The 21,517-nt window shown below is 35.5% G+C and overlaps 1 protein-coding gene across 3 annotated transcripts in view; it reads left to right on the forward strand.

Annotated features, from left to right (window-relative positions):
• DNAH14 (dynein axonemal heavy chain 14) overlaps positions 1–21,517 on the forward strand; it is a 433,094-nt gene that overhangs the window by 107,741 nt on the left and 303,836 nt on the right. For all 3 annotated transcript variants that reach the window (XR_008916229.1, XM_056815999.1, XM_056816000.1), the window contains exons 19-20: positions 4,421–4,762; positions 11,123–11,492. Coding sequence is in view for 2 of the 3 variants with exons in the window: in XM_056815999.1 (XP_056671977.1) it covers positions 4,421–4,762; positions 11,123–11,492 (712 nt within the window). In the remaining variant the exon portion in view is untranslated. The remainder of the gene's footprint in view (positions 1–4,420; positions 4,763–11,122; positions 11,493–21,517) is intronic.

Consider the following 21,517-nt stretch of genomic DNA (forward strand, 5'->3'; position numbering starts at 1 on the left):
AACCTTAAAACACCATATAAATGCGAACTATTATTATTAGAGATTATTTTCTGCCTTTATGTCAACCAAATTCCTCACATATTAAAGGGGCATGCCTTAAATGTGCTTTCACACATTTGACACAACTTAAGCAGCAATGACTAAACAATATCAATTATCTTGTAACCTTGTAACCTCCTAAAAACAAGACAGATTGATTTTTTTATAGATCATATTAGTTCTTCTCTGTCTTCCTTAAAGTTCATCTCATCCACAAATTCAGGCCAGGGTGTTAGGTTCTTCATCCTATTCGTAGTCAATTAGTCAGTTTATAAACATTTATGAGACAATGTCTATGTGCTAGGCACTGTGCTAAGCACTGAGGATACAAAAAGAGTCAAAGGCAGTCTCTGCTATCCAGGAGCTCACAATCTGATGAGAAGTCATTAAGCAAACATATGTATAAAATACTATTTCTATGAAAAATAGGAAATAATTATCAGAAGGGAGGCATTAGACTTTGAGGGGATTTGGGAAAAGCTTCCTATAGAAGATGAGAATTTAGCTGAGACTTGAACAAATCCAGGGAAGCCAGGCAGTAGAGATGAGGAAGGAGAGTGTGCCAGACGTAGGGGACAGCCAAAAGATAATGCTCAGAGTGGGGAGCAACAGCAAAGAGACCAGTGTCACTGAATCGAAGAGTACATGGCAAGAGTAAGGCAAAGGAAAGCAGGGAAGGTAGGACAGGACTGCGTTTTGAAGAATTTTGAATACCAAATGAAGGATTTGAGATTTGACCCTGAAGGTGACAGAGAACCACAGAAGTTTATTATATATAATATGGTTTGACTTATATTTTAGGAAAATAACGTTGGCAGCTGAATGGGGGGGGGGGATTAAGGTTAAGAAACACCTAATTAGGGAAGGCAGACTCCCCTGTAGGCTAATGCAATAGTCCAGGTATGAGGTGATAAATGCATTCTTTGGGGTATTGGTCTACTTTCTCTCCTCTCATTATCTTCTTAACCTCTTATCTCATTATTTTATTGCTTATTATCTTTTCTCTTAAATGTCTAACTTTCCTTTTACTTTCTTTTTGTTTCTTTGTTTCTAAAACATTTACTCTTCTGCTTAGAATTAATATTAAGTATCAATTCTAAAGCAGAAGAGCAGTGAAGGCTAGGCAACTGGGGTTAAGTGACTTGCCCAGGATCACACAATTAGAAAGTGTCTTAGGACAGGTTTAAACCCAGGTCCTCTCTGGCTCTCTGTCCCCTGAGCTACCTACCTAGCTGTCCCTTCTCTATTAATTTCAAAGACAACACCCTCCTCCCAGTCTCTCAGGCTTGCAAATTAGGAGTTGCTTTTTATTCCTCACTCTCACCTCCCCCTACCACCAATATCCAAACTGATACCGAAGCCTGTTCATTTCACCTTTGTACCTTCTCTTCGTGCATGCCACCTTCTTTCTTCTGATATTGCCACAATTTTAGTTCAGCCCCTCATATCCTTCCCTCCTTACTGACTTCTTTTACTTCTCCCTTCCCTCCTTCCTTGGTTCTCTCCTTCCTTTCCCTCCTCTCTTTCTTTCTCTCCCTTACTTCTCTTCTTCCTTTTTTCCTCTTCCCTCTCTTTCTTCCTTTTTTCCTTATTCCCCATTTCACTGTTTCATGCTTAATTTGCATCCCTCATTCCTAGATTATTGAAAGGGATCATTGGGGCTTCCTCAAGACTCTCCCCACCCAATACTTTCAGTTGTCTCTTAAGCCACCAAAGTGATTTACCAAAAGCACTGTCCCTTATTCACGTCAATGCCCTTCTCAATAAGCTTCAGGGACTCCTTATAATGTGTTCAACATTAAAAGCTCTTTATGATATAGCCCTTTCTTACCTTTCCAGTTGTCTTATACTTTACTCTCGGCCATGTACTCTTTTTTTTTTTTTTGAAAATTTTATTTTGTCAATTTAGAACATTATTCCTTGATTACAAGAATCATATTCTTCTCTGCCATGAACTCTTGAAATCAAATGGCCTCTTCGATATTCTATGAACAAGACATCACTCAACTTCAGATATTTTCTCTGGTTATCCCCCATGTCTAGAATGTTCTCCCTCCCTATCTCTGCTTCCTGCCTTCCTTCAAGGCATAATAACTATAAAATCCTATCTTCTATTAAAAAAAAAACAAACTTTCCCAACCTTCCTTTATTCTAGTCTTCTTTTAGCTTTTTCCTATTCATCCTCTATAATTTTTGTTTACTTCTTGTCTCTTTCTTTAAACTGTGAGTTCCTTGAGGGCATAGGCTGTCTTTTGCCTCTTTTCATAACCCCAGTGCTTAATGCAGTAGCGGGCAAAAGTAGATACTTACTAATTTTATTGACAATGACTGATATCACTGTCAGAGGAAAAAGGGTGGCATATTCAAGAGATGTTGCAAAAGTAAAATTGCTAGATCTTAGTAACAGATTGGATATGGGGGTAAGAGAGTGATGAGTTAACATTTAGGTTGAAGGCTAAGAAACTGGGAGGATGGTGATGACCTTGATAATAATAGGGAAGTTTTGAAGGGGTGAGGGCAGTGATGGTGAACCTTTTAGAGAAGGAGTGTCAGGCTCTGTCCCACCCAAACCAAATGCTGTGTCCACCACCACCAGAGACAAAGTGCCATGCCACACACTCCTCCCCTGTCCCTTACCCCCCCCCCCCCGCCCCTCCACCTTACCTAGCAGGGGAAAGGGGAAGACCTCTCATTAGGCTGCTGGACAGAGGGGCAAGTGATGAGAGGTGTTCATGGAAAGGGGGAAGAGAGTAGACAGAGGGCTCCACTCCCCTCCAGCTCTGTTCCCCTCCAGCTATGTGCCACATAAGCTATGCTCCCCTCAAAACTAGCTCCTCTCCAACCACAGGAATCACCTTCACCAGAGACTCAACAGTTTGCTGTCAGTGCACGTGAACCCCTCTCCCCCCAGCACCTCACCCCAGACAGGGGAAGAACAAGATTCCACTGGGCTGCTGGGCAGGTTGATGAAGTAAGAAAGGTCCTCAATTGCATGGAGAGGGGGAGGGAAAGAGCTCCCACCTAAGCCACTCTGGCTTTCTAGTAACAAACTCTGGTGGTTGCCATCACAGGTATAGGAGAAAAGGTAATTAGTTCAGATTGTACATGTTGAATTTAAGATGTCCACTTCCACATCAAGAAATCTGAAAGTTTATTGGAAATGCTAGATTGGAGGTCAGCAGAGCAATAACAACAGGATAAATAGGTTAGAGAATCATCAGTTTAGAGATTAACTTAATTCCACAGGAGCTGATGAGATCACCAACCAAAGTAGTATAGAGGAAAGACAGAAGAGGGTCCAGGACAGAGCCCTGTGAGACACCTGGGATTAGAATGAGGACCTGGATGAAAATCTAGCCAGACTAAGAGAGAGAAGTCTGATATATAGAAGGAAAAGCAGAAGAAATTACTAAAAACCTAGAGAGAAGAAGATGAAAGAGGAGAGAGTGATGAAAGGTAAACAAAGGTTGCAGAGAGGTCAAGGAGAAAGAAAACTGAGAAAAGTCACTGAGTTTGGCAATTGAGAGACCTTTGGTAGCTTTGGACAGAATAATTTTTCTGGAATGATAAGGTCAGAAATCAAATTATAAGGGATTAAGAAGAAGAGTGAGAGGAGGGAAAGTAAAGAAATAATGTATATGTCTTTCTCAAAGAGTTTAGCCATGAAGGCAGAAGAGATATAAAACAATACTTAGTTAGCAGGGATGGAAGAATCAAATGTGAGGTTTTTGAGGATGGAGAGGCAGGAGCATGTTTGTAGGCAGTAGGGAAGGAGCCAGTATATAAAGAATGATTGAATATAATTGATAGAGGGGAGATAGCAGAGGGAGCAAAATGTTGGAAGAGATGGGAGGGAATGTTTTCACTTGTGCAGGGAAATGAAGTTACATTGGTAAGAATTAAGGGTATTGCTTGCCTTCTCAAAAAGGAAGGCAGGGTGGAAAGGAGAGATAGAATTTGGTATTCAAATTTAAAAAGTAAATGTAAAAAATTGGGTTACATGAAATTGATATGAAATAAAAATCAAAGCTGACAAGTAAGGCTACCTACCTTTTGTGTGAAACAGGATTGAAAGAAGAGAATAGTGGTAAATGATACCTAAGAAATATCAGATGATGAAGAAACAAGGAAAAGAGGGAACTTACAGAAAATGGCCTCAATTTTTTTCTGGAAAATATGAAACAAAGTTTTCAGCTGAGAAAAGAGGAAAAGCCAGGGATGTTTTGAGTAAAAATGAGAAGATTTGGAAGAGGCACTCTGGGATATATGTTGATGAAGGGCATAGAGAAGTGTTGCTTAGAAGAAGCAAAGACACATTTGAGGATGGGTTACATAAATTTGTCATTGTAACATTAATAATTGATGTTTTTTATTATTTCAGATTATTCAAACATCATTGTCAAAGCTCGACAGTGAACTCTCCGGTGTGGAAGCATTTGTGGAACATTTGACTTTCTTAGATTATATTTCTTCAAAAATGCCTTTACTAGATCGAGAGTATAATGTTATCACCCAAATGTATTCAGTCACACAATACTACAATGTCAAGATTTCACCAGAACAAATTGCACTGCTTAATGTCCTCCTTCAAAAATATAATAAACTTAAAGCAGCTTTTAAGTTCCATGAAACACATAAGGATACTGCTATTATTAGATTCAAGTCAAATTTAGATGAGTATATGCTCCATTTGCAGTCTGAAGTTAGAAACTTGAAGGTCAAGGTAAGTTTTTTTTATTAAAAATCAATTTAATATCTCATTTAAATTCACATATAGATGAATAAGTAAGTAGGTTTAAAAACTATTTGAAGATATTGGGATTGTATGAAATGGGCAAGGGATTATTGTTATTTATTTGTTTCAGTCATGTCTGATTCTTCATGGGTCTATTTGGAGTTTTCTTGGCAAAGTTACTGGAGTGGTTTAATATTTCCTTCTCTAGCTCATTTTATAGATAGGAACTGGGACAGAGTTAAGTGACTTGCCCAGGGTCATATAGCTAGTAAGTGTCAGAGACCAGATTTGAACTCGGGTCTCTCTGACTCCAACACCAGTTCTACCCATTGTGCCGCATAGCTGCTCTAAAAGGATGATTAGATTAAGTAAAAAGACAGATACACATGTCATCACTGATTATCATTATATTTCAGTTTCTCTGCCTATCTTAAGATATGACAAAGATAAATAAAACATCCTATAATTACAATATGATGTGGCGCCAAAAAAGAAGAGCTTGGGTTCTGATTTCAGTTCTTCCACTCAGCAACTGTGTAACTTTGGACAAATCACTAAACCTCTTCAGATCAGTTTTCTTATCTGTAAAGTGAAAGAATTTAATTAAATGATCCTGAAGATCCCCACTAATGGTTAAATTTGGTCATTCTAAGGAACTAGATTTCTTTAAAAAAATTTTTTTTTTGGTTACAATACTCACTTTATTTCCCTCCCTCCCCTCCACCAATCCTTCCCTTAGCTGACACACAATTTCATTGGGTCTTACTTGTGTCCTTGATCAGAACCTATTTCAATGGTGTTGCTTTCACTAGGATGCTCATTTAGAGTCTAAATCCCCAACCATATCCCTTCAACCCAATTGATCAAGCAGTTGTTTTTCTTCTGAGTTTCTACTCCCACAGCTTTTCCTCTGAATGTGGATAGTGTTCTTTCTCATAGATTCCTCCAAGTTGTTCAGGATCACTGCATTGCCACTAATGGAGAAATCCATTACATTCAATTGTGCCACAGTGTATCAGTCTCTGTGTACAATGTTCTCCTGGTTCTGCTCCTCTCACTCTGCATCAATTAAGGAACTAGATTTTTAAAAGGAAAAGGGCTCTATAAATGACCAGCCCAGGAATACAATCCTAAACACATTATGTATTATCTATTAATTATATATAATATATAATATATAATAATATAATATATTAATTAATAAATATCTATTAATATTTAGGAAAAATAAATAAAATAACATATTCTTTATCTTAAGGTATTATTCTCCTTAGGCAAGCATATTTTTTGCAAAGCTATATTGTTATTGTTATTGTTGTTGTTTGCTATTTATCCCTTGTTTTGGAAGAGGACTAGTGACATCATGGGGTGATGTCTTGACTAGCCAACAAATTGGATTTAAGTGAGGAAGAGTTGCACAGAGTCATCAGTCTAACTCTCTTCCAAAGTCAGCCAAGTTCAATGGTGAGGCAAAATTCAAAATGACTGGTAAGGGCTCAGGATGCAGTGAATGACTTCATCATCTTTCATGTCTGACCAAGGTCAAAGAGTTCACACGCCTGCTTCTGCTGCCTCCATGATTATTTGAACAAACTGTTCTTATATGTATACTACATTTACATAGCACTTTCTGTCCTGCAAAGCACTTTCCATATGCTATTTTATTTAATCCTCATGCAGCCCTTTGAAGTAGAAGCTCTTATCTCCTTTTTGCAGATGAGGAAACTGAGGCTAAGAGGAGAAATTACTTTCCCAGCCATACAATAGTAAATAACTGAATTAGGCATGAGTCAGCCTCCAATCTTCCTGACTCCCAAATCCTGCATTCTATATATATATGTTTGTTATATTATCAGCCTCTCTAATCTTACCATTATTGTGGCTTAGATGAATCTGACATTCTCATCATTACATTATGGACCTAATTATGGCCATTACATTACATTACATTAATTGTTCTAGGAAAAATATACTGATGCTTTGACTAGTATTTAAAATACTCATTTTCTAAGTTACTGGATCTGCCCTCCACACTATTCTTTGCAAGGAGAGTGTCAGCACTGGAAGGGGCTGGAACATATTTAGTGTCATTCAAAAAACTGGTAGTAGTAGTAGTCTCTCGGTAACCGAGGATGACGATTGTCTTTGTGCGTTTTTGTGCACAAAGACACTTGTGCATGAAGATTTAAGTGGAAAAGTTGATGCACAGAGACAGTCCCACTCTGTGTTGGAAGCCTGGGTCCAGTGGCACGAAAAGTCATTACACCTGGAGACTTCCTCAGCTGCAATGGATGGCCGTATTGTCTTTTGTGCTCCAACACGCCCTAAGCACTCCACAGTGCCTTGCTGCATCGCCATCTCAGCCGTTGAACCTTCTGGTTGGTTTCTTCCGCTTGTTCCGCCAAAACAGTCTTCACATGCTGGGTGAGCAAAGCCCTAGTTCACCAGGGGTCCACAACGACTCAATGGCTACCCTCACAAGGTTTAGCTGGCCTGTCGAAGCCATTGCCCGGGGTGTGGCCGCTGCTGCATGCTAGCAGCTACTGGGAGCCACAAGTGAGAGCTGGGTGTCAGGTGAGGGTCAGAGGCTGGAGAGCTGCCCTAGGAGGGTACGACAAGCCCTCCATACCAAAGATATTACTCCTCCCTGAGCACCCCATACACCCTTTCAAAAAACTATAGAGGACTTAAATGGGGGTTGCTTTCAGCTACTGCTTTAGCAGAACTCTTGGTACAGATGTTTATGTTTTCCCTTGATGAGAAATTTCTTTACTATCATTGTTGCTGCCTCTTGAAATGCAGATCTGATATAAATGCTCTCCACCAGTACAAAAACTTTCTTCCCTAGTCAAATTTTTACTCTTTGGGTGATTTGAGGCTAAGAGCTTAAATATTCTGAGACTCATTTCAGTTTCATTAAGATTAGTATAATAATACTTGTTCATCCTACCTCAAAATTCTTGTGAGGATCAAATAAAGTCATAATTGCCAAATGATTTAGAACTATCATATATTATATAAATGCAAGTTATTATATTCAGTTGCTGCAGGATTTCAGGTATATAACAGCTTTTTAGACAGACAATCTGGTTTCAAAAATTATTATAGTACATTTAATCAGCATATTTGAGCTATTTCCTTCCACTATGTGTCTAATCTCTCCTTCTGCTCAGGATTCCAGCTTCTCATGGAAGCATGGTACTGTTGAGAGGGAGTCAGAGCTGACTCTGGTGGGGAGATTTCTAATTCCCACATAAATCCTACTTACATCAAATGTGCCTGTTATGAGTGTTTTTTATAGTTAATACATCATTGCATTAGATTTAAGTGATTTTTATACAAAATGAACATGTACAGTGTTTGTAAAGGAAACACTGTTTTGTTAGATGTCTGTCATACATTTTCAGTGCAATAACTTGGTAATGTGTATGTCTTCTTACCATCACTATCCCCAGAATTAGTTGAACAACCATTATATGTATAATACAGTATTGACCTTTAAGCATTTTGAATTAATAAGGTAATAAGAACCTCCTGACTCATTAATTCACTGATCGATTCAACAGATATTAGTTGAGCACATACCTTGTACAAACCCAGGAGGAAAGTAGGGAAAAGTGGATGAGGAATATGAAAAATAATAAGATATAGTCCCTATCCCAGAGACATTAGGATCTACATATGAAGACAGAAAACAAACTAATACAAGGCAATATGTGATAAAATAAAAGTGTTATGAGAGTTCACAATCACTTAGGCAAATGCTTACACAATAATGAATTAATAACAATATCTCAAATGATGATTTCATATGTCAATAATAGAATCATAGAGCTCAGAGTTGAAATGGGCCATAAAGGTTATCTAGATAAAAATTACTGAGATTCTGGAGAAGTTGCAGAATTTTTTTTCTGATCCCTTCACTCAATAATGTCTCTTTCTTTGAGGTTCATGTCCACTAGTTATATAATTCCTTGCATTTCTCAATGATCTTGTTAACTGATTTATGGACATCCTTTCCAACTCATCCTCTGTCATCCTTCTTATTGACTTTGATATTATTTCACTCTTGTGGAAATTTTTTTCTCTTAATGCAGCTTAAAATTACAGTAGTAGGAGGCAGCTGGGTGGCTCAGTAAGGGTTTTTTAAAAAATAAAATAAAATTACAGTAGTATTTTTATCTGTCATATCACTTATTGATCTTCATTGAACTTGGAGTCCACTAAAATATCAAGATTCTCTTTGACATGAACTTCTATCCAGTTATATTCATAATTATTTTACATAATTAAAATTGTTTATATTTATTTCTATTGAATTTCATCTCATTAGATTTGATTTATATCTTTGGCTTATTGAAATCTTTTGGAATCCAGATTCTGTCAACCAGTGTTTTATCTATCCTTCTTCCTTCTTATCTGAAAATTTTGATAAGTATGCCAACTATGTCTTCATCCAAGTCATAGTAACAAATAATAACAGCAACAGGTCCAAGGCCAGAGAACTACACCACCACATAGGTTGATAGTCTGTTATTCTCCTTTTCTGTTTTTGTTTTTTAAATACTACATATTGGTTTTGAGGCAGATGAGTGATAAGAGCTAGGCAATGGGGATTAAGTGACTTGCCCAGGATCACACAGCTAGGAAATCTATTACTCTTCTTTTAGTCACATTGTTCAACCAACCCTGAATCTAGCTTATTCCTGATTAAGTATAATATTATCATCTAGCCTATATGCCTATATATTGTGCATAAGGACACTGAGGAAGACATTGTATAATGCCAACTATTGTTCATGCATACATTTCTATGTATGTATTCCTATGATTTATTGATCTGAATCTTTGTTTTAAAAAAAGAGATGTGGGAGCAGCTGGGAAGCTCAATGGATTGAGAGCCAGGTAGGGAGGTCCTAGGTTCAAATGTGGCCTCAGATACTTCCTAGCTGTGTGGGCCTGGGCAAGTCACTTACCCCCATTGCCTAGCCCTTACCACTCTTCTGCCTTGGAACCAATGGAACCAATTTGGTTCCAAGGCAGAAGGTAAGGGTTTAAAAAAAAGATATTAAGTTTGGACTTTTATTACCTGTTCTTAATGAACGCATGCTGATTCTTAGTGATTGATTTTCATTTTCCAGTCACAAATCAATTTCTCCTAATTTATCAGAATCAAATCCAAAATAGAAGTGCATCTCATTGCATCCTCTACTTTCTAAAAATGAAATTTAAATCACTTAGACAAGTAAAGACATTATATGCTATTCTCCTTTCATCATACATATCTAGTACATATCCAGATAGTCTTTTTTGACTTCTTCCTTCTCATTCAGTTTCAAATTCCTACCAGTTTCCCTCTACAATATTTATTGAAGTTATCCTTTATTCCACTCCCATTTCCCCATCCTACTCCATTTCATCATCTCTTCTGCCAATTCATCATGTACTCTGTTTTTTATAGTATCTTCTTTTCTTAAATTAAATTAAAAATTTTTTTAACTTTGATACATTTTAAACTGATCATTTTCTAACATTTTGAAATCTATGTTCTCTTCTCTCTCTCATCCTCCCTCCCTTAGAGTATCTTCTTTTGGCAAAGCCCCCCCCCCTTAATTCTTGCACTAAAATCTTCAATCGCTTCTCATTGTACAGTACAAATTTCTTATTATGACATTCAGTATCCTCCATGATATTCCCTCAGTCTACTTTTATGATTTGATCTTATACTTTTCCCTTATGTGCACTCTATATTCTAGCAAGACTGGATACTTCTCTGTACCAACTGCCCCACTCCCCAATTCCTACAATATCCTCTCTCAATTCCATTCCTCAGTATGGAACCTCTCTCATTCTCTGCTCTGAAATCCTTCCCTATTGCAAGTTTTCTTTCATGTTGTATTTACAGTAATACCTTTTTAAATTTCCTCCAAATGGAAGTTGTTTCTCTTCCCATCAAGCAATCATAGAGCACTGGGCCTTTCCCTTGCTCAAATATTCAACTATGTTAGAATATTCTAATTTGAATCCCAAACGTTTGCATAATCATCTTATAGTCTCTGAAATTATAGATTTTTTTGATAGTGGGTTGACTTCTTTCCTCTTTGTGTTCTCAATTTCTATAGTACTTTACACACAGTAAGAATTTAAGGAATACTGTTGAAATGAGCAAGCTAGAAGAGTTTGTCAATGGAAGAACAATGACGAGACTCGATCTCTTGCTGGTTAGCAGTTTAGTCTTGCTTTTAAAAAAAAGAGTCCAGTGTGTGTATTAGAACATTTTAACTGAATAAACCATGTTCCTTATTCTCTGAATTAACTGGTTACAGAATTTTTTCTACTTTTACCTAGGTAAAAAACCCTGTTCTTGTGCATCCTGCTACTCGGCCAGCAACTGCCTTGGATATTATTGAGACACTCTCAGAGGAAGCTTCAACTTTATCCAACAAAGCTCATACTTATTCAAATTATCAGGATCGTTTTGAAAGTTCTGCTGCAGGGAAAAATGTAACCATGGAGCGGCATGTTGCCCACTCTGTGATTTCAGAGCTCTCAGAAATTGAATGTGACCTAACTTTGAGGAAAATATTATGGGAAGCACAAGTGGAATGGGGGAATCTGTCTCTTGTGTGGAAGAATAGCATTTTTGGCAACGTTAATGTAGATATAATCCAGAAGAGTGTGGCAAGATGGATGCATATGATTTATATGCTAGAAAAAGGTAAAAGAATGAGAATCATTGGTTTTAAGAACTTACAGTTTTGACACCTTATATATCATATGCTTCAGGACGCAGAAGTAATTTAAAGCAACAAAGAAGCTGTTAAGTATAAAATAAACAGTTCTCTTGGGAAATCAACCTTCAAGCTAGACTCAAACAATGAAAGATTTTCCATTGTAGTAGGGTTTAGGATCAGTTATCATCTGTGTAGCCTAGGTGAACTAATCACCATTCTATCTATTACAAGCTCATCTTCATTATTTAGTTTCTAATAAAATTTCTAATGTGATTAAGAGATATGTTCTAATATTTTCACATTACTAAAATTGTAACATCTCTTATTAATCAATTAGCTCAAATTCCTATCTGCTAAATATCATTTATGAAATAAACTAGATATGTTTCTTTTCCCATAAAGACCCTTAAAGCTGTGTACCCTTAAGTAAGTCACTTAACTTCTATTTTCCTCAGTTTCTTCAACTATAAGATAGGGACTTAAAACAGTATCTACAGCTCAGAGTTGTGAGGCTGAATTAAGATCATTGTCTCTGTAAAAAATTAAGCATGATTCCTAGCCCAAAGTAATTTCTAAAGTCACCTTTTAAATCATTGTTATTATTCTTGTCTTCTCTTTTCTGGAAAGAGAAATAAATTAAAGACTATTCTCAAGAATTCTCTTTATATTTCTTCTCAAGAAAAAGGATAAACTATTCTCTCAGGAACTAATCTCTCCTAGTTCTTTGTTTTTCCCTTAGCCATCACAACTAAACTCCCAGCCTCTTCACAGACTAATCACAGATGGTCAGTTAAACTCCCATTCCAAGATTCCATTACCTCTTAAAAATAATGGCAGGTGGGCAGTGGATAGGATGCCAGACCTTGAGTTCTACAAACATATTCCTGAATTCAAATATTAATTCAAATCTGGCCTCAGACACTAGCTGCATGACCCTGGGCAAGTCACTTAACTCTTATTTTCCTCATCTGTAAAGTGAGCTGGAGAAGGAAATGGCAAACCATTCTGGTATCTTAGCTAAGAAAACGTCAAATGGGATCATGGAAAATGTGACACAACTGAAAATGAATCAATAATAACAAAAACAAAGGTAATGGAATTGATGTGAAAGGTTTTTAAAGTGATTTTTAAACCTTAAAAGAGTGACTTCAACTCAGGAGAAAGAATTTGTACTTATTATAATATCGTACTTTTAATAATCTAGTCATTTGTGATTTTACGTCCAAGTTAAAATTACCAGACAGTCTTGGAAACTAGCCCTGCACAGATAAGGGTACCTTTCAGAATTTCATTCACATATGGATTTTAACACTGCTATATTCTTATTGTACATTAGGAATTGCCTCTGTTTTGAGGATGGGAGAGTCCATTAATTTTTGTTGAAACCACCTATTTTTTCATTTACTGAATAAACCAAAAGCAGCATTTTAGGTTACAATTCAAATAAAACAGATATGCCATGAATTCTGGCATTCAAAATATGTTGATGAGGGAACTAAAATTAGGAATATGTCCTCTATTGATTAAACCTTGGGCTGTATTACTAGAAATGTGAACTTTACTTAATATTATGCTTCAGGTTCAAATCTCCTATACAGAAACATATATATATGTGTGTGTGTGTGTGTGTATGAGATTACTCTTAAATACCCAAATGATCTATCACACCAAAAAGTAAGGAACAGAAAACTAAAAATAAAATATGCAAATGTGATACTCCATAGTACTTTCTGCTAGGGTAGGACATTGCACCCCACATTTCTTTTTTTTTAATTATAATAAACTTTTTATAGCACTTTTTTACTTCAATGTTTTATTTGTTCCATAAAATTTATCAGACCAATTTTTGGCATTTGTTTCCTAACATTTGAATGCCACATTCTCTCTCTTACTCCTACTTCTCATCTCTTTTCCCTGATATGATTAGCAATTTTATGTTGGTTATACATGAGCTATCATACAAAACTCATTTCCATAGTCATCATTTTGTGGAAGAAGACATTATTATGAACTTAGCAAAAATCAATGAACACAAATGTCTCTTGTACAAAAAAGAAAATATCATTGTATGTGACATCATGGAAATTTGTCAAGTAAAGCTTTTAAAAATATTTTTAAATTTAACATGATAGTTTCAACATTGCCCATTTATCTATGTCTCCTTCTAAGAATATTCCTTCTTCTGTTTTATTATTTTATGATTGATCTAAGCCTTTTTTTTATTTTTCCTACTGTCCCATTCACCATGTTTCTTTCTCCATCAAAGAAAAGTCCTCCCTTGTAACAAATAAGTATAGCAAAGCAAAAATAAATCCACATATTGACCTTGTCAAAAAATACATGTTTCATTCTGAAAATCAAATCTTTCACCTCTTTACCTAGGAAATAAGATTTCTCATCAGTCTTCTAGAGTTACTGATCATTGCATAGATCATAAATTTCCCAATGTTGTTTTTCTTTATAACAACACTAATCACTATATAAATTTTTCTTGTTCTGATCATTTTACTCTGAATCCATTTATACAATTCCTCAGGTTTCTCTGAATCTATCCCTGACCACATTTATTATGGTGCTATAATATTCCATAACATTCATAAACCATAATTGTTCATCCATTTTCCAATTAACAAGTATCCATTTGTTTCCAGTTCTTTGTTACAACAAAATCTTTTGCTATGAATATTCTTATACATTTCAATCCTTTCCATATATATATATATGTATATATATGTATATATATATATATATATATAAATCTTTGTGGCATATGCCTACTAGTGAATCAACTGGTAAACACAATTTAGAAATAATAATAATAAATAGCTAGCATTTATATAGCACTTACTATTTGCCAGGTTTCATGTCATGTTCATTACAAATATCTCATTTGATCTTAATAACTGCATTAGAAGATAAATAGTATTATTATTCCTGTTGTACAAATGAGAAAACTGAGGCAAATATGAGTTAAACGATTTCCACAAGATTTTATAGTTAGTAAATGTCTGAGGCTGGATTTGAACCCAGCTCTTCCTGGCTTTCAGGCCCAGCACTCTATTCAATATGCCATCTAATTGCCTCTAGAAATGTGAGGATATCATTCCAAATTTTTACAGAATATAGGGATCAGTTCATGCCTCCACCAATATTATCATGGCATACCTATCCACTCTTTGCCTTCCCATCAACAATCACTTTCTTGATTATCATTGTTGCCAGTCTACTGACTATGTGGCAGAATCCCAGAATTGTTTCAATTTACATATCTCTCAGTGATTAGGAACACTTTTTTTTTTTTGCTTAAGTTAAATGATAGTTTGTGTTTCTTCCCTTCAGATATATTTGTTCAAATCCTTTGACCATTTACCATTTGGAGAATAACTCTTATTCTCCTTTGAATCAATTCCCTGTATATCTTGGATATTAGTTATTTTCAGAGAAATATATAACTGCATGATTCTCTCACCTCACAGGGAAATATTTCTCTTCTAAGTTTACCTGAAATTGTTATGTATGTATGAAAAAGATTTTCAATCTCATGCAATAAAAATTGCCCATTCCATTTTCTGTAATTCTTTTCCTTGTTTGGTCAAGCATTTCCCCCTTATTCATAATCATGCAATGCATTGCCTTCCATGCTCCTCAAATTTTTTTAGTATGTGACTTTTTATAACTATTCTGCATTAATTTGCTATTTATTGTGTTATGTGGTATGGGATATTGACCTAAACCTAATTTCTCTTAGACTGATTCTCTAGCAGTTATTATTGAATAATGATTCCTGCCTCAATGGTTGAAGTCTTTGGGCTCATCAAACACTGTTGTATTTTGTTTATTTGCTACTTTGTCTTATGTACCTAATATTTTCCACTGATAACTTTTTTATTTTTAACCAATAGCAAAAAAGTCTTGATGATTGTTGCTTTGTAGAATAGCTTGAGATCTGGTACTTTTGAGCCCCATACATTCTCAATTAAAAAAAAATTCCCTTAAGACTCTTATTTTGTTTTACAAAGCTACTCTTTGTAGTTTAATTAGTATGGTGCTATATCTTTCATTTATATTAGGAAGAATTATTATTTTCTTTACCTTGGCAAAGCTCAACCATGGGCATTTAATACTGTTTCAATTATTTGTTCATCTTTATTTCTGTATATAGAAGTTTAGAGTTGTAGTAATCGTTAATGTGTCTTAGTTGGACTCTCCGATATTTTATATATTCTCTCAGTTATTTTGAAAAGGACTTATTTTTCTATCTCCTCCTGTTTAATTTTTTGTAATATACAGAAAATCTAATGATATATATAGATTTCTTTCTTCTTGGTAATTTGATGAAAATTTTAATTACTTCCCTAGAATTTTAGTTGAAACTCCGGGGTTTGTGATATTATTTACATTAGCAAAAACAAAAATGTTTATTCCTCTTTAGCTATGTTTAGTTCTTTCATTTCTTTTTCTTGTATTATTATAAATAGCATTTGTTGAACTATATGAAATAATAATGACGACAATTGGCCTCCTTTGCCCCTGATTTTATTGAAGTGTTAGATCTATTTTTTCCATGATTTGGTTATTGATTGTACATTCTTTAGCCTTGTAATTTAACATGCATTTAAGTTTCAGTTCTTTCTTCAAGTGTTGTTTATGGATGATCATTTTTTTTTTGGTTTGAGCTCATTAAAAGGATGTGGTTAAAATGTCTTTTTCAATTTTTAAGGTTTTCACCTGGTCAATAAAGGTGCTATATGAAGATAAGAAACACATTAATATACACATTTAATCATATACAGATATTTAATATATGTAGTGATTCCTTTCTGTTCCCATTCAGGAATCCCAAACTTTTCTAAAACTCTTTTCTAGTCTATCTTTAGTATCTTTCTTATTGTTCTTTTTAGACTTGTCTAAGTCAAAGCAGAAGTCCCCAACTATTAAAGATTTAACTTTCTCCTCTAATTGGATTAGCTTTTCTTTTAAGTACTTAAATGCCATATGTGTGTGACATATAGAAAGCATCATATACATTATATTGATATTGTAAATATCAATATATTTATAATAATATTGTTAGTCTGCTTTCTGATCTGTTCTTTTACCCCTTCTCTGTCATGTGTGAATTCATTCCATTCCTGTTCACAGTTACGATTGTTGTGTATTTCCTTTTGCCTTATCCTCATATTTTTCCTCTGTCCTCTATATTCTCAAAGAAAAGGGAGAGAAAAAAAGAGGGGAAAAAATCCCATGAAGACCATTGCCCTGTATTTGAAGTGGTCTGTTCTTACTGCTTTGCCCCATTACCCTTTACCTAGCCCAGACCCCAATTTCTGGTTCTTACATTTTATTACTTTTTTAAATCTCCCCTTTTATGAAACCCAGTACGAAGATGAGGTCTGATTATGATAGCTTGTGACTATATTTTTCCTGATTCTCTTGTCTCTTAAGTCTCCTTCCTCCTTTCTTGTTTCCTGCTTGTTTCCCTGAGGAACTTGCAGTAGTTCTACACCAAACTTGTACATGGGTTCAGCCCTCCTTTGTTCAGTTCATATGAGAGTTATTTTCACCTATTCTCTCTCTCTCTGTCCGCCATGTTTGTACACATTTTTCTTTGTGTACCTAAATCATTTCAAATACTAAGTCCTTCCCCCCCACCCCCGATTTCTTCCTCATTTTTGTGATCTTATATTCCTTACAAAGCAGAAGGAAAAAATATGTTTAAGCCCTGTGTTTATGCTACTTTCTCTCCTCTGTCATCCTGGACAAGTGGTAGTGCGCCTTAAACAGTGGTCAGATGGATAAGTTCAGGGAGAAATATAATAAGTTCAGAATTGGACGTTAAGTTTGCTAAAGCTTTTGGGCATCCAGGTGAAAATGCCCAGCAGGATTTTGTTTTTTGGGGGGACAGGAGATCAGGAGAGAGAGAAAAAGGCTAAATGAAAAAAAAATTGGGAGTAATTTTGTGTGTGTGTGTAATGCTTTATATTTTTTTAAACATTTTATTTGGTCATTTCCAAACATTATTCATTGGAAACAAAGATCATTTTCTTTTCCTCCCCCCTCCTCCCACCACCTCTCCCATAGCTGACACATGATTCTACCGGGTATCACATGTGTTCTTCTTGGTATTTGCATTAGAGTAGTCATTTAGAGTCTCTCCTCAGTCATATCCCCTCCACCCCTGTAGTCAAGCAGTTGGTTTTCCTCGGTGTTTTTACTCCCACAGTTTATTCTCTGCTTGTGAATAGTGTTTTTAGATCCCTGCAAGTTGTTTTGGGACATTGCATTGACCCTAAGAGAAGTCCATTACCTTCAATTGTACCACAGTGTATCAGTCTCTGTCTACAATGTTTTCCTGGTTCTGCTCCTTTCACTCTGCATCACTTCCTGGAGGTTGTTCCAGTCTCCATGGAATTCCTCCACTTTATTATTCCTTTTAGCACAATAGTATTCCATCATCAACATATACCACAATTTGTTCAGCCATTCCCCAATGGAAGGGCATCCCTTCATTTTCCAATTTTGGGCCACCACAAAGAGTGCAGCTATGAATATTCTTGCACAAGTCTTTTTCCTTATTATCTCTTTGGGGTACAAACCCAGAAGTGCTATGGCTGGATCAAAGGGCAGACAGTCTTTTATCGCCCTTTGGGCATAGTTCCAAATTGCCCTCCAGAATGGTTCAAGCAATTCACAACTCCACCAGCAATGAATGAGTGTCCCTACTTTGCCACATCCCCTCCAGCATTCATTACTTTCCATAGCTGACATGTTAGTCAATCTGCTAGGTGTGAGGTGATACCTCAGAGTTGTTTTGATTTGCATCTCTCTGATTATAAGAGATGTAGAGCACTTTTTCATGTGCTTATTAATAGTTTTGATTTCTTTATCTGAAAACTGCCTGTTCATGTCCCTTGCCCATTTATCAATTGGAGAATGGCTTGATTTTTTTGTACAATTGATTTAGCTCTTTGTAAATTTGAGTAATTAAACCTTTGTCAGAGGTTTTTATGAAGATTGCTTCCCAATTTGTTGCTTTCCTTTTGATTTTAGTTACATTGGTTTTGTTTGTACAAAAACTTTTTAATTTGATGTATTCCAAATTATTTATTTTGCATTTTGTGACTTTTTCTAAGTCTTGTTTGGTTTTAAAATCTTTCCCCTCCCAAAGGTCTGACATGTATACTATTCTGTGTTCGCCTAATTTTCTTATAGTTTCCTTCTTTATGTTCAAGTCATTCACCCATTTTGAATTTATCTTGGTGTAGGGTGTGAGGTGTTGATATAAACCTAATCTTTCCCACACTGTCCTCCAATTTTCCCAGCAGTTTTTATAAAATAGTGGATTTTTGTCCCCAAAGCTGGGTTCTCAGGGTTTGTTGTATACTGTCCTGCTGAGGTCACTTACCCCGAGTCTATTCCACTGATCCTCCTTTCTGTCCCTTAGCCAGTACCAAATTGTTTTGATGACCACTGCTTTATATTATAGTCTGAGATCTGGGACTGCAAGGCCCCCTTCCTTTGTATTTTTTTTTCATTATTTCCCTGGATATCCTTGATCCTTTGTTCTTCCAAATGAACTTTATTATGTTTTTTTCTAAATCAGTAAAAAAAATTTTGGGAAGTTCAATGGGTATGGCACTAAATAGATAAATGAGTTTGGGTAGGATGGTCATTTTTATTATATTGGCTTGTCCTACCCATGAGCAGTTAATGTTTTTCCAATTGTTCAGGTCTAGTTTTAGTTGTGTGGAAAGTGTTTTGTAGTTGTGTTCATATAATTCCTATGTTTGTCTCGGGAGATAGATTCCTAAGTATTTTATTTTGTCTAAGGTGATTTTGAATGGGATTTCTCTTTCTAGTTCTTGCTGCTGAGCTGTGTTGTAAATATATAGAAATGCTGATGACTTATGTGGGTTTTTTTTGTATCCTGCAACTTTGCTAAAGTTGTTGATTATTTCAATTAGCTTTGGGTTGAATTTCTAGGATTCTTTAAGTAGACCATCATGTCATCCGCAAAGAGTGATAACTTGGTCTCCTCCTTGCCTATTTTGATGCCTTCAATTTCTTTTTCTTCTCTAATTGCTACTGCTAGAGTTTCTAGTACAATGTCAAATAATAGAGGTGATAATGGGCATCCTTGTTTCACTCCTGATCTTAATGGGAATGGATTTAGTTTATCCCTATTGCAGATTATATTAGTTGATGGGTTTAGATATATACTGTTTATTATTTTTAGGAACGACCCTTCTATTCCTATGCTTTCTAGTGTTTTTAATAGGAATGGGTGTTGTATTTTATCAAAGGCTTTTTCTGTTTCTATTGAAATAATCATGTAATTTTTGTTGGTTTGCTTGTTGATGTGGTCAATTATGTGGATGGTTTTCCTAATATTGAACCAGCCCTGCATCCCTGGTATAAATTCTACTTGATCATGGTGAATGACTCTTCTGATCACTTGCTGGAGTCTTTTTGCTAGCATCCTATTTAAGATGTTTGCATCTATATTCATTAGGGAGATTGGTCTATAATTTTCTTTCTCTGTTTTTGGCCTGCCTGGCTTTGGAATCAGTACCATGTTTGTGTCATAAAAGGAATTTGGGAGAACTCCCTCTTTGCTTATTATGTCAAATAGTTTGTATAGTATTGGGGTTAGCTCTTCTTTGAATGTTTGATAGAATTCACTGGTGAATCCATCAGGCCCTGGGGATTTTTTCTTAGGAAGTTCTGTGATGGCCTGTTGGATTTCTTTTTCTGATATGGGATTATTTAAGAAATCTATTTCTTCTTCTGTTAGTCTAGGCAATTTATATTTTTGTAAATATTCATCCATATCACCTAGGTTGGTATATTTATTGCCATATAGGTGGGCAAAGTAGTTTTTAATGATTGCCTTAATTTACTCTTCATTGGAGGTGAGATCCCCCTTTTCATCCTTGATGCTTTAAATTGCCTTTCTTCTTTCCTTTTTTAAATTAGATCGACCAGTACTTTGTCTATTTTGTCTGTTTTTTTCAAAGTACCAGCTTCTAGTCTTGTTTATTAGCTTAATAGTTCTATCACTTTCGATTTTATTAATTTCTCCCTTAATTTTTAGGATCTCTAGCTTGGTTTTCTTCTGGGGGGGTTTTAATTTGTTTGTTCTCAAGTTTTTTGATTTGCATTTCCAATTCCTTGATCTCTGTCCTCCCTAATTTGTTAATATATGCACTCAGGGATATGAATTTTCCTCTAAGTACTGCCTTGGCTGCATCCCATAAGGTTTGAAAGGATGTCTCGCCGTTGTCATTTTCCTCAATGAAATTTTTAATTGTTTCTATGATTTCTTCTCTAACTAACTGATTTTGGAGTATCATATTATTTAATTTCCAATTAATTTTTGATTTGGCTCTCCACGTACCCTTACCGATCAATATTTTTATTGTCTTGTGATCTGAAAAGGCTGCATTTATTATTTCTGCTTTTCTGCATTTGAGTGCCATGTTTCTGTGACCTAGTGTATGATCTTTTTTTGTGAATGTGCCATGTGGTGCTGAAAAGAAGGTGTATTCCTTTTTGTCCCTATTTATTTTTCTCCATATATCTATTAACTCTAATTTTTCTAAGATTTCATTCACCTCTTTTACCACTTTCTTATTTATTTTTTGGTTTGATTTATCTAAATTTGATAGTGGTTGGTTCAAGTCTCCCACTAATATGGTTTTACTGTCTATTTTCTCCTTCATTTCTCCTAGTTTCTCTATTAAAAATTTGTATGCTATAACATTTGGTGCATACATGTTGATTAGTGATATTTCCTCATTGTCTATACTCCCCTTTAACAGAATATATTTATCTCCCCTATCCCTTTTGATCAGGTCTATTTTTGCTTTGGCTTTGTCAGATATCATTATTGCAACTCCTGCCTTCTTTCTATCAGTTGAGGCCCAAAAGGTCTTACTCTATCCTTTAATTCTAACCTTGTGAGTGTCAACCTACCTCATATGTGTTTCTTGAAGACAACATATGGTAG

Source organism: Monodelphis domestica, chromosome 2 (assembly GCF_027887165.1).
Source record: "Monodelphis domestica isolate mMonDom1 chromosome 2, mMonDom1.pri, whole genome shotgun sequence".
In the NCBI taxonomy this organism is placed as follows: Eukaryota; Metazoa; Chordata; class Mammalia; order Didelphimorphia; family Didelphidae; genus Monodelphis; species Monodelphis domestica.